The sequence below is a fragment of the Syngnathus acus genome, chromosome 10 (genome assembly GCF_901709675.1).
Source record: "Syngnathus acus chromosome 10, fSynAcu1.2, whole genome shotgun sequence".
Taxonomy (NCBI): Eukaryota; Metazoa; Chordata; class Actinopteri; order Syngnathiformes; family Syngnathidae; genus Syngnathus; species Syngnathus acus.
This window is the reverse complement of record NC_051095.1, coordinates 25,428,983-25,442,788: the sequence shown is the minus strand read 5'-3', so window position 1 is coordinate 25,442,788 and position 13,806 is coordinate 25,428,983. Positions and strand designations below refer to the sequence as shown.

Genomic DNA, 13,806 nt, shown 5'->3' with positions numbered 1-13,806 from the left:
GGCAGGATGGGTGGGAGATTGACAGGCGGATCGGTGCAGCGTCGGCTTTAATGCGGACTCTGTACCGGTCCATCGTGGTGAAGAGAGAGCTGAGTCAAAACGCAAAGCTCTCAATTTACTGGTTGATCTATGCTCCTACCCTCACCTATGGTCGTGACCGAAAGAACAAGATCCCGGATACAAGTGGGCGAAATTAGTTTCCTCCGCAGGGTGTCCGGGCTCTCCCTTAGAGATAGGGTGAGAAGCTCGGCCATCCGGGAGAGACTCGGACTAGAGCCACTGCTCCTCCACGTTGAGAGGAGCCAGATGAGGTGACTCGGGCATCTCACCAGGATGCCTACTGGACGCCTCCCTGGGGAGGTGTTCCGGGCATGTCCCTCTGGTAGGAGAGCCCGTGGACTACCCAGGACGCACTGAAGAGACTATGTCTCTCAGCTGGCCTGGGAACGGACGAAGTGACTGGGCAGAGGGAAGTCTGGGAGTCCCTCCTAAAGCTGCTGCCCCTGCAACCCGACCCCGGATAAGCGGAAGAAGATGGATGGATGGATGGATGGATGGAAAAATTATTGCAACATACTCTGTAGTGAGCAGTGAAATTTTGGCAACACCAAATAATCGTTTGTCCTTAACTATATGGATTTTGAGATCGTCTGGAGCCAAAATTGTGATTGTGTTCGAAATTTGATTAATTGAGCAGCCCTACATGTTTGAAATTATTACCTGGGATTGACTGCTTGCCTGGTGGTTATGTCCAGTTCAACAATGTCTTGGTAAGTTCCCTCCATACCGCAGTCCCTGATTCTTTGGTTGGTATCAGCCTTCCCATTTGGTGGTAGCTGCTCTATTGTTACAGTGTGAGGAAATAGTTGTATAATAGGTGTCAAAGGATGTGATAGCAGTGGACCGAGCAAGTCACCAGAGGAAACAAGCACATGAAATAGAAGCTCAACTTTGGACTGGTCCTGCTGGCAAAAGTCTGACAATGGGCTAGTTGACAAATGGTAGTAAATGGTGGGTTGATTTGACTCCTGCAAATGTTGAAAGTTTCTTAAAGGGTTGTTATGGTCTACATCTGTCCGTACTGTGCCATTGTTGGAGGTACATATTTGGCACGGAAAGGATAAGTTCTTCCTGTGGGTATTTTTGATGAGGGAAAATGTGTTCAAGTATCTTGGGGTCTTGTTCACGAGCGAGGGCATGATGGCGCGTGAAATCGGCGGGCGGATCGATGCAGCGTCGGCCGTGATGCGGACTCTGTACTGGTCCATCGTGGTGAAGAGAGAGCTGAGCCAGCATGCGCTGGAGAGACTATGAGCTGGTCTGGGAAACGCCTTAGGATCCCCCGAGGTGAGCTGGACGAAGTGGCTGGGGAGAGGGAGGTCTGGGCATCCCTCCTAAAGCTGCTGCCCCCGTGACCCAACCCCGGATAAGCGGAAGAAGATGGATGGATGGACAAATAGCTGCAATAGGACAGATGCTATGAATTGGTCTAAAGTGATTTTTTTACGGAGTTGGTACATATTGATGAGCAGACATACTTTAGGTGTTGTTACCTTCGTTCCATTTCAATTCAAACATCCTTAGTGTACCAATAACCAACCCACACACGGACACTGAAGATACTGATGTGTTCTTCTTGAATTAGGCTTTTTCTTCTCTGGTGCTAAAAAACTTTTCCGATGACTGCAAAAGGATGTCTGCCCATCTCTTTGAGCAGACCATGCCCTCTGCTGGACACTGGAGACTCAACCCCAGGCCAGGTACAGTACTGCCATATCATGTGCAATCATTTTTTTTAGCTCTTATCCATGTTAAAATGCTAATTCCTCACCCAAAACACTCCCCAAGTGGTGTTTTCCTCCAATCACTCATCTTGGAGCATTCCTGCTCATTCTTCTTCTCTCAGAATTAGCCCCGCCCGATTCAAGAATCCGTACTTTGACATCACTAAACACGCGCCCAGTTTCTCAGAACAGCTGTGGCTGTTTTGATTTTGGTGCATCAAATAATTTGTCAAATGTATGCAGTGTGAATGCATTGAATGAGTTTTTTCTATGTAGTTTTGAGATGTCCTACTTTATGAGTGCTCACTGAACACACTTCGAGTGTAATGACGAGCCTGTGTGAGTACAGTGTAGGTGGGGTTTTAGTGACCCAGTTGCAATGTTCCCTCTAAGCTGCGCGCGTGCGCAATCGCGCACTGCCCGCACGTTCTCAGCGCACAAGAAATCTATCCAGCGCATAAACATCCCCCGCCCCCCGAAGCGAAACGAACACGCTGCGTTGGACGTCCCATTTGCAACCCCCCCCCCCCCCCCCCCCCCCCCCCCGCGAAGCGACCTGATGTTGCTCACTGTAGTCCTCAGTTTGCTCAGGGAGCGTGTGTCTATGCCCAGATACATGAAAAATTAGAGGGAACATTGCCCAGTTATCTTGCTTCCAGGTTAGGAAAATCCCCACCAAAATAACTTGTTTCATCAGAAATTTAATTGCTATTGTCCCAGAGGTAATATTGTCTATAATTGACTGTGGAAAAGTTAAAGAAGCATGATACAGCTTCTTTAATATGATGCAAAGCCACAGAAAAAATCCCCCTTGTGTTCAAGTATTTCACACATTACTGTATCCTTTCTTCTAACTTAGTCCAGAGGATATGAATTGTAAAATGAAACTAAAAATGATGAATTTTCACGATATGCTGGCACTGTAGTTGTGCTGAATGTGAAACTAAAATGTTTGTTTTGATGACGTTTTAACTGCTCTCATAAGCAAGTATTTTATGGCATTATGCCTCAGAGTTTTTAGATTGGCTGTCTGGCGAATGATATTTTTATAATTATTCCCCCTCAGTCAGAATCGTTGACATATCCCTCAATAGCTGCCATGTCTAATAAATAGAAAACATTGTTTTACTCCATATTTATACATACATACATACATACATACATACATACATACATACATATAGACAGACAGACAGACAGACAGACAGACAGACAGACAGACAGACAGACAGACAGACAGACAGACAGACAGACAGACAGACAGACAGACATGATTTTTTTTCTTATTGGAAGGGCTGCATGGAGTACAAAATTGTTCCCATTTTCTAGAGCTTCACTGGTTCCTGCAACGATTATACTCTTTACAATGAAAAGTCAGAGGTTGGGTGTTGTCCGATTGTGTCATGATTCTGAGCAGATGGGGTTTTGGTGCCTTTATGCTTTACCTTTGGATTGTCCATATTACGTGTACTGTGTCCTCTCTGCATACATTGCAGCCTGGTCATCCTGGAAGAGGGATCCTCCCATCTGTGGTCTCTTCTCAAGGTTTCTCATTTCCCCTAGTAGGAGTTTTGAGTTTTTCCTTGCCCTCCTGGGAGTTTAAGATCAGGGGATGTTTTAGAATAATTGTCCATTTTTGCACATGTTGTCCTGAATGTTGTTACCTACCCAAATCTTGTACAGAGGCCGAGATGTACCGGAATCAAATTCCTTGTTTGGCATGCTCAAACTTGGCAAATAAAGATTGATTCTGATTATTTCTCAAGACCAGTGGTCGGAATTCTCAGTCATTCCATATGCCAGTCAGTATAATTTGATACAGACTGGCTGGCATATCCAGTTTCTAAAAGGTTATTCACAGAACATGAAGAACCGTGCGTGATTAGCTGGAGGCAGAAATTTAACCGATAGAAGGCACTTAGGTTAGAACATCCACCGCCCAAATAATCCTCATGAATTATATTTTGTATGACGGCAGTCTCTTCTATTATGAAATACTTTCCATTCAGATGGGTGGCTGTGAATTGAATTGACACTTTCTTTTGGTCACCAGGCTTTCCTATTACTCCCAGTGAGTATGCATCAGAAGCTGCTCAGAATGTGATTGGTCAGGTTTTGGAGGGTGTGGCATTACTGTCTGATGATGTCCGCGTGCAGGCTCTAAGTTTAACTATGACGGCTTTTATGGAGGCATGGATGGAACACATCCTGAAACAACGGATAAAATTCAGGTATATTCCTCTGACAATCAGGTTACCAACCTAAAAAGAATATACACTAAATAATATATGTATCATGTATTTTACTTCCTCCTTAGTGTACAGGGAGCGCTTCAACTGAAGCATGACTTTGACTCTATCAGAGAATTTATCTCCTCTGACAGATATGGCCTGCCAGAGGAACTCCTTCAGCAACTACTCAGCCTTAGGTAACCTCATGCCTTGGTGTAACTTAACTTTTACAAACTAGTGTGCCAACCACCTTTAACAATAGGAAGGATTTGCCAGGTTGCCCCATATTCTAGACCAGAAGTCAGCAAACTTTATGAAACTGAGAGCTCATCTTTGGGGTACTGATTAATGCAAAGACATATTGGTTTGATACTCACAATTAGAGCAAATTTGCTCTAGTTTGGAGGTAGATTAGCCCCTCATTCTTGTTTCTCCTGCTAACATTTCTTCATGAACGCTATGATTTGGTCATTCGCAGAAATGCTTTTGATCTATACTATTTTTCCTACCCCAAATATTCCAAACACATTTATACTAATGCAAGTATGATTAAAAAATAGCACCAAAATAAGATTTGATACAGCTTACTGGCAACTGACTGGAGGTATTCTTAGTGACAGCCCACGAGCTACTCAAGTGATCCTTGGGGGCTACCTGGTGTCCACATACCACATTGGTGACACCTGTTCTAGACCTTAATTGAGATGATTTAACTATACCCGAGCTAATAATTTAAAAGTTTAATTATTTTTGTTCGACTCACTTTAACACCTGTACAACTCATTATCAAATTTTAAGAAAGTATCACATATGTATAATGAATCAGTATGTGAAACTGGACTGATGTTTCTGAAACAGTTTTGATGAGTAGGTTGGTTATTTCCCTTGTCTTTCTACAGAGTATTTCAACAAGTGGACTCTGCGGTATTATGTCTACTTCAGCAGCCACAGGTCAGACCATATCTGCAGAGCAGTACCTGGGAGCCTTTCATACGCTGCTGTGAGTTGGGTACTATCAAGTATTGTCATGTCTTTGTTTTATAGTCTGTGATCATTGTTACGATACTCTAGTAAAAATCTACTGGCCCTTTAAGAGTAGGTCACGTGACTAGAATCAGGAAGTAAGCGGGGCAGTAAGCATACGTTTCAGCACGGTGTTGAAAGCGAACACTGCTTGTTCCATTTTCTCCTGCAGTTCGGCAAATCTACTGCCTACATTTTGTGTTATACAAGGCATCGTTGGTATGTACCTTTGTTTTAAGTTATGTATCAAAATACATCTTTTGAGTTTTGAAATTATAGTTTCCTGTGATGTTAGACGATCTGTTGGGAAAGCTAACGTCATGTTGGTTAGCCAGTCTCCTGTCGCCCTATAGTGGCCATAGTCAATGTGTTCATGTGTAATAAATATATAAATAATGATTCACTAATTCATAGTTTAAACAGACAAATACAATTAATAAACACAGTGATTGTGTTACTATACAGTGATTCATAAGATAACAGTTCGTTTGTTACAGTCACATGATACATATTTCATATTGTGAATGTTAAAGGCATCATTGAGATTTCATATTGATTTAATTCATTTAGTTCATATGACTGATTATACAAGGTGGTTTGTATTCCCCCAGTTTCACCCTTTCCCTTGTTATTAAACCTGGAGTCAACCTTCAACCTGGGCTTCAAGAGTCTTGATGAGTGAAAGTGGTTGAGCTTACTGTCTTCGGATATTCAACATATTTGGATGGCAGGATAGTGAAACGTCTTCATCGCAGAAGGGAACAAAGTTAAACGCCAAACTCAGACTATGGATGGACAAAAAGAACAGTCACTGAAGTCTAAATCTTACAAATCATGTTCTACAAAAGCATCCTCTGGCAATGTTGCTGCCATGGCCCGCGCCGAAGCCGAGGCAGCGAAAGTACTCCTTTCCTTCACAGATAAAGAAATGATTCTGAAAATGGAAAAGGCACAATTAGAGGCACGCATGGAGAAGCTATCATTAGAGAAAAACGTGGCTGCGGCTGAGGCCAAAGCAGAGGCTCTAGAAGCAGCGGCTAGCATCAACGGTAGTGAGCGAGGTAGCAGGAAGATTCAACTTGATGAGAATCCCTTTAACCCACTGGAACGGACCAGAGAATATGTCGCTCAGCAGTCCAAGGAGCATTCAACCGCCGCGCTGGAAGAATACGCTCTTACCGAAACTGACCTGCTAAACGTATTATCCAACCCGCCTCCGCACCTTCTCACTCAGGATGACACTAACCAGCTATACACAGAGCCCCCAGCGCCGCCACATGTACTCTCCCAGGATGAGCCTGTTCAGCTACGTACTCAGCTAACCTTGGCATCACAACCATTTTCTCAAGACGAGCCTGGACAGCGATTCACAGAGCCAACAATGGCACCACATCTACACTCACGACGAGGCAAGATGGCTACACGTAGAGTCTGCATCAGCACCTTATCTTCCCCCGCAAGGTGACGATTCATATCTACGTGCAGATACTGTGCCAGGTAACTCTATTACAGCTCCACGGCTCATATCAGAGAATGGTCCGGCCGATGCCAACCTCACCTATACACCAGCGAACAGATTACCAGCTCATTGGCCACAACAACATGCCCCTATCACATCTATTATTCCAAGAGATACACAGGGCCATCAGGGCACATATACAGCTACATCCAGATACCGGGGTCCATCACGTCCTACCGTGCCCAACTACACACCTCAAAGCAACCAGCACGACCAATCAGGTATCAACGACGTCAGATATTTCGCCTGTCGCGAGCTGGTCACTACAGGTATGACTCCATTCAACGACAAGCCTGCAAGCTACAGAGCTTGGCGACTGTCCTTTCAAAACGCAGTGAGAGGACTCAATCTCACTCCCAGCGAGGAGATGGATCTACTGGTCAAGTGCCTCGGGAAAGAGTCGGGAGAGCATGCAAAACGTATCAGGGATGTCAATGGCAATCACCCCCAACGAGGACTCCAGATGACATGGGACAGACTGGACGCATGCTACGGAGCCCCTGAAGTAGTCGAAGAGGCTCTCTTCCAACGCATCAACAATTTCCCAAAAATCACCAACAAAGACTGTGAAAAGCTCCATGAGCTCAGTGACCTCTTAATGGAATTAAGAGCAGCCAAGGCAGACGGAACCCTTCCAGGCCTTCAGTACCTAGACACAGCCAGAGGAATAAGTCCCCTGGTTCAAAGGCTGTCCTTTAGCCTGCAAGAGAAGTGGCGGACTATTGGATTCAGCTACAAAGAACGTTATGGAGTTTCATTCCCCCCCTTCGGAATTTTCGTGGACTTCATCTTCCATCAGGCTAAAATCATGAATGACCCGAGCTTCAAGCCCATTAGCCAAACGGACATTCCTGAACCAAGCAAGAACACGAAAATGCACAGACAAAGGGAGATCTCAGTCAGTCCACAAGACAGACGTCAGTGCTACGGAACGCAGCGCTGGAGCCAAGAACCCCGATCGTCAGTGCCCTATTCACAAAAAGCCCCACCTGTTAAGGAAATATCGGGCTTTCCGGGAGAAACCCATAGAGGAGAGGAGAGCGTTCCTGAAAGAGCACAGAATCTGCTTTAAATGTTGCACGTCTACTAAGCACATGGCCCAGGACTGCAAGTACACAGCCACATGTATTGAATGCGGGAGTGAGAAACATGACTCTGCACTTCACCCTGGACCAGTATCGCAGACCAGGGAGCCAGCCCCCACTACAGAGCATGGCGGGGAGCCAGCCCCTACAGCTCCATCGGAGGTCACAAGCAATTGCACCGATGATGTCTGCGGTGGCGATCAGAGTGACAGATCATGCTCTAAAATCTGCCTTGTCAGGATCTACCCTGTCAACCATCGTGAGAAAGCGACAAAGGTCTACGCAATCATCGATGAACACAGCAACAGATTCTTGGCTCGTTCCGAGTTCTTCGACACCTTCAATGTCCAAGGACCCCCTTCTCCATACTCTCTCCGCACATGCTCTGGAGTGACAGAAACCATTGGGAGAAGAGCTTCGGGCCACCAAATCAAATCCATGAACGGCAAAGTTAGGCTTCCCCTACCAAGCCTTGTAGAATGCAACGACATCCCAAACAACAGATCCGAGATACCAACTCCGAATGCTGCATCCAACCACCCACACCTGAAACCAATCGCTCATCTCATCCCAGAACTTGAACAGAGCACCCCCATAATGCTTCCCTTGGGCGAGAATTCATCACGGCCCATAAAGTCCGTGAGCAGGTGCACGGTCCAAGAGATGCTTCATTCGCCCAGAAACTCGACCTTGGATGGGTGATCGTCGGAAATGTGTGTTTGGGAGGGGTTCACAACCCTGACACCATAAACGCCCTGTAGACCAGGACTACAGAGCAGAAACGCCCCTCCATCTTCGAACCCTGCCCGAACGTCCTTCAGGTGAAAGAGAGGTACAGTCAATTCCAAGCTCCGATCATCCTAAGCTACAGTCGACAGAGAAACTTACCTGCAACAGAGAAACCGACCAGCTGGGTTCTACAGTGTTTCAACAAACAAAGGATGATAATAAGGTGGCTCCCTCCATTGACGACCTCTCGTTCCTGAACATCATGGAAAGGAACCTAAAGAAAGACAAAGATAATAGCTGGGTGGCCCCGCTTCCATTTAAGTCACCAAGGCGTCGCCTCCCTGACAACAAAGTCCAGGCCACAAATCGACTTTCATCACTGAGACGGAGTCTTGAAAGGAAACCAGCGATGAAACAGCATTTCCTCACCTTCATGGAGAAGGTCTTTCGGAACAAACACGCAGAAGTGGCCCCTCCTCTGAAGGAGGACGAAGAACGTTGGTACTTTCCAACCTTCGACGTTTATCATCCAAAGAAGCCCGGCAGCATCCGTGTGGTGTTCGACTCAAGCGCCCAGCACGGAGGAGTCTCACTGAATAATGTTCTGCTGACCGGGCCCGACCTTAACAATACCCTGCTCGGGGTACTTCTCAGGTTCCGGAAGGAGGCCGTGGCAGTGACAGCGGACATCGAACAAATGTTCCACTGTTTCCTCGTCAGGAAAGAGGACCGCAACTTCCTGAGGTTCCTGTGGTTCCGGGACAACGGCCCATCCAAATATATTCTCGAGTACCGCATGAGGGTCCACGTATTCGGGAATAGTCCCTCCCTTGCGGTAGCCATCTACTGCTTCCGGCAGAGCACAGAGAACGGGGACCCCGACGTCAAACAGTTTGTCAAACGGGACTTTTATGTGGATGACGGCTTGAAGTCGTTCCCTACAGTGCAAGCAGCAGTGGACCTGCTCAAGAGAACGCAAGACACTCTCTCAGAATCAAACTTGCGCCTGCATAAAATCGCCTCAAACAATGGAGGCCTTCCCAGCCCGAGACCACGCTACAGACTTCAAAGACCTGGGCCGCAGGGGGCCACGGGCAACGCCCCGGAGGGGGCTCAGGGGGAAAAGCTCCTTGGAAACCCCTGGATTTTGGCAGTATAGCAACCCCAAAACCATTAATTTCATTGCTCAATTTCAACAGTTTTGTTAAAATAGTATTCCTGCTTGGTGGGCTACCAAGGTGAATATAATACAGTCAAGCATCGGTTTTCGACCACAACCCGTTCCAGAAGGCGGTTCAAGAAGCGAATCGGTCGAATTACGAATCTATTTTTCCCATTACAAATAATGGATTTTTTTTAATCCGTTCCAAGACTTTTTTAAGCATTTTTTTCATTTGCGCATTTTTGTCCGATCGCGCAACTGCAGCACACCGCCGAACGCGCAACTGCACCGCGCTGATCACATTATTGTGACAGAGCCGTCGCTGAAATATAGAAAATATTTTTAAAGTCCTGATGTCCTTTCCAAAATTTAAGTGGACCTCAGTGCGCAGGGAGCTTAATTCAGTCCGATCGCGCAACCGCAGCGCGCCGGGCGCTCACTGTCGCATTGCTTTAAGAGCGTCTTTGTATTCCGCGTTGTAAGATGACGCTGCTCTCGAGCCATGCCCATCTGAAGCAGTTCCTGATCCCGTACTACTTGTCCCCCCCATATCTCAACGGATCTACACGATTCACGAAAATGATCCTCCCGACGGAAAAAATAACGGAAATCCGCAGATCCGCAGAAGATTCTCATCCTTGAGTAACCGAGTCCTGCGGATAAGGAGGTCCTCTCGCCCGAGCAGTGGCAGCACGTGTCTACGGAACTGAATCCTTCAGATATCGCCACGAGGTCCGTTACTGCTGCATGTCTCTCAGACTCTAGCTGGCTGTCTGGACCTGCGTTCCTGAAGCAGCCCTTAAGGTCCAGCCTGAAGAAGACTCCTTTGAGCTGGTGAATCCTTCATCAGATCCAGACATCCGTCCCCTAGTGTCGACTATGAGCACAACCATGTTGAGCAAACAACTCGGGTCTCAGCGCTTCTCCAAGTTTTCAAGTTGGACATCGTTGACCCACGCCATAGCTCGCCTAACCCATGTTGCTCGTTGTTTCTAGAAGAGTTCTACAACCGAAGCTAGTGGCTGCAAAGGTTGGCATCACTGCCACGCAACAATCTCAATCGACGAACTCTCTCAGTCTAAAAGAACCATCATCCGGGCAGTTCAAGAGGAGATCTACCCTCATGAGTACGCCTGTCTGCGAAAGAAGGAGAAACTTTCTAAAGACAGCCCTCTCAAAACCTTAGATTCCTTCATCGACGCTGTTGGTCTCACACCTGGCAAACATCACATAGCAACGCTCTTGGTTCGACACCACCATGAGAAGACAAAACATCAGGGACGACTGTTCACTGAGGGCGCTGTGCGGGCCGCCGGTTTCTGGATAAGTGGCAGCAAAAGGCGTGTGAGCAGCATGATCCACGGGTGTGTCACATGTCGCAAACTGCGTGGCACCCCCCAAACAGAGAAGATGGCCGACCATCCGCCGGACCGCCTCTCTACCATTCACAAACATGGGCATTGATGTGTTCGGACCATGGACCGTATCTTCACGCCGTACAAGAGGTGGCCTCGCTCACAGTAAGCAGTGGGCAGTGTTATTTATGTGCATGAGTGTACGAGCCGTCCACATCGAAGTCATTGAATCCTTAGACACCTCAAGCTTCATCAACTCCCTCCGGCGTTTCCTTGCCGTCAGGGGCCCTGTGAAGCTCATCCGTTACGATCGAGGAACCAATTTTGTCGGCGCTTGTAAAGAGCCGAAGATCCCCTCGAACGTCGACAACGCTTCGGTCGAGAAGTTCCTCCTGGACCAAGGATGTGCATGGAAGTTCAACGTTCCACACACCTCTCACATGGGTGGTTCATGGGAGAGGATGATTGGAGTAGCACGAAAGATCCTGGACTCAGTGATCCTCCAACTTGCAACTTCGAGACTCAGCCACGAAGCACTCTCCACACTGATAGCAGAGGTCGCTGCGATCATCAACGCCAAACCTCTGATTCCAGTGTCTACTGACCCGGACGATCCTTTCATTCTTACTCCAGCAACCCTTCTCACCCAGAAGGTGAGTGTACTTTCAGCCCCAGTCGGTGAGTGGATCAAAGACCTCGACAAGTCCCAGTGGCGCCAAGTCCAACATCTGGCCCAAACGTTCTGGGATAGATGGAAGAAGCAATACCTCGCATCACTTCAGCCGCGACAGAAGTGGCAGGCTCTCACCCCAGACATTCAGCCTGGGAGCATTGTCCTTCTCAAAGACAATCAGCTCGTGAGAAACGAGTGGCCTCTGGGACTGATTACTCAGGTCTTCCCCAGCAACGATGGCATGGTACGTAAAGTCGAGGTCAAGGTCTCCAAGACAGACGGGACAAAACTGTACCAGCGTCCCATCTCCGAGACGGTCCTCCTTCTTGCCCCTGATAAGAAACAGTAAGAACTGTTTAATGGACCTTTAAGGTTGTGGCAAAATGCCAGACGGGGAGTGTCATGTCTTTGTTTTGTAGTCTGTGATCATTGTTACGATACTCTAGTAAAAGTTTACTGGCCCTTTAAGAGTAGGTCACGTGACTAGAATCAGGAAGTAACCGGGGCAGTAAGCACACGTTTCAGCACGGTGTTGAAAGCAAACGCTGCTTGTTCTATTCTCTCCTGCAGTTCGGCGAAACTACTGCCTACATTTTGTGTTATACAAGGCATCGTTGGTATATACCTTTGTTTGAAGTTATGTATCGAAATACATCTTTTGAGTTCTGAAATTATAGTTTCCTGTGATGTTAGACGATCTGTTGGGAAAGCTAACGTCATGTTGGTTAGCCGGTCTCCTGTCGCCCTATTGTGGCCATAGTCAATGTGTAATAAATATATAAATAATGATTCACTAATTCATAGTTAGTTAGTTAAATTGCCTGACATTACATTCACCCCACCAAAAAAAAAAAAAAAACAGTATGGGATGAAGGTCTTTTTGGGGGGGAAGGGAAAAAAAAAAAAAAACAGCTAGTATATAAATACAAACATTTTGGAAAAGCTGCTCGTGTAATATGTTCCAAGCGTTTTTTTTTTATTTTTTTCACATTCATCCAGTGAAAAAAACTCAAGAGTGGTCTTTTGGAGACATGATAATAGAATAATTTCATAAATAAATGTTTTCAGTGTACGAAAGTAGCGTACTGTACATTGTGCCAAGTCAACGGCAAGTGGCCGTGATTCCATTCCCATTTAGGATCACGTTTTCCCTCGCCCGGACGCGGGTCACCGGGGCCCCCCTCTGGAGCCAGGCCTGGAGGCGGGGCTCGAAGGCGAGCGTCTGGTGGCCGGGCCTTCGCCCATGGGGCCCGGCCGGGCTCAGCCCGAAAAGGAAACGTGGGTCCCCCTTCCCATGGGCTCACCACCTGTGGGAGGGGCCAAAGGGGTCGGGTGCATTGCAAGCTGGGCGGCGGCCAAAGGCAGGGACCTTGGCGGTCTGATCCCCGGCTGCAGAAGCTGGCTCTTGGGACATGGAATGTCACCTCTCTGGCTGGAAAGGAGCCCGAGCTGGTGTGCGAGGCAGAAAAGGTCCGACTAGATATAGTCGGACTTGCCTCCACGCACAGTTTGGGTTCCGGTACAAGCCCTCTCGAGAGGGGCTGGACTCTCTTCCACTCTGGAGTTGCCCACGGTGAGAGGCGTCGGGCAGGTGTGGGTATACTTATTGCCCCCCGGCTGGGCGCCTGCACATTGGGGTTCACCCCGGTGAACGAGAGGGTAGCCTCCCTCCGCCTTCGGGTGGGGGGACGGGTCCTGACTGTTGTTTGTGTCTATGCACCAAACGGCAGCTCAGAGTACCCACCCTTCTTGGAGTCCCTGGAGGAAGTGCTGGAGAGCGCTCCTTCTGGGGACTCCGTCGTTCTACTGGGTGACTTCAATGCTCACGTGGGCAATGACAGTGAGACCTGGAAGGGCGTGATTGGGAGGAACGGCCCCCCCGATCTGAACCCGAGCGGTGTTCTATTGTTGGACTTCTGTGCTCGACACGGATTTTCAATAATGAACACCATGTTCAAACATAAGGGTGTCCATGTGTGCACTTGGCACCAGGACACCCTAGGCCGCAGTTCGATGATCGACTTTGTAGTCGTGTCATCGGATTTGCGGCCGCATGTTTTGGACACTCGGGCGAAGAGAGGGGCGGAGCTGTCAACTGATCACCACCTGGTGGTGGGTTGGCTCCGATGGTGGGGGAAGATGCCGGTCCGACCTGGCAGACCCAAACGTTCTGTGAGGGTCTGCTGGGAACGTCTGGCGGAATCCCCTGTCAGGAAGAGCTTCAACTCCCACCTCCGGCAGAGCT

General features: G+C 47.8%; 1 protein-coding gene across 5 annotated transcripts in view; it reads left to right on the top strand.

Moving 5' to 3' along the window:
• Nucleotides 1-13,806, top strand: part of ccdc142 (coiled-coil domain containing 142) — a 93,381-nt gene that overhangs the window by 65,507 nt on the left and 14,068 nt on the right. For 4 of the 5 annotated variants that reach the window (XM_037262815.1, XM_037262816.1, XM_037262814.1 and 1 more), the window contains 4 exons: nucleotides 1,646-1,760; nucleotides 3,838-4,015; nucleotides 4,102-4,212; nucleotides 4,915-5,015. In XM_037262815.1, coding sequence (XP_037118710.1) covers nucleotides 1,646-1,760; nucleotides 3,838-4,015; nucleotides 4,102-4,212; nucleotides 4,915-5,015 — 505 coding nt within the window. Of the gene's footprint in view, nucleotides 1-1,645; nucleotides 1,761-3,837; nucleotides 4,016-4,101; nucleotides 4,213-4,914; nucleotides 5,016-13,806 lie in introns of those variants that run through there. The other variant, XR_005099206.1, reaches the window with a different exon arrangement.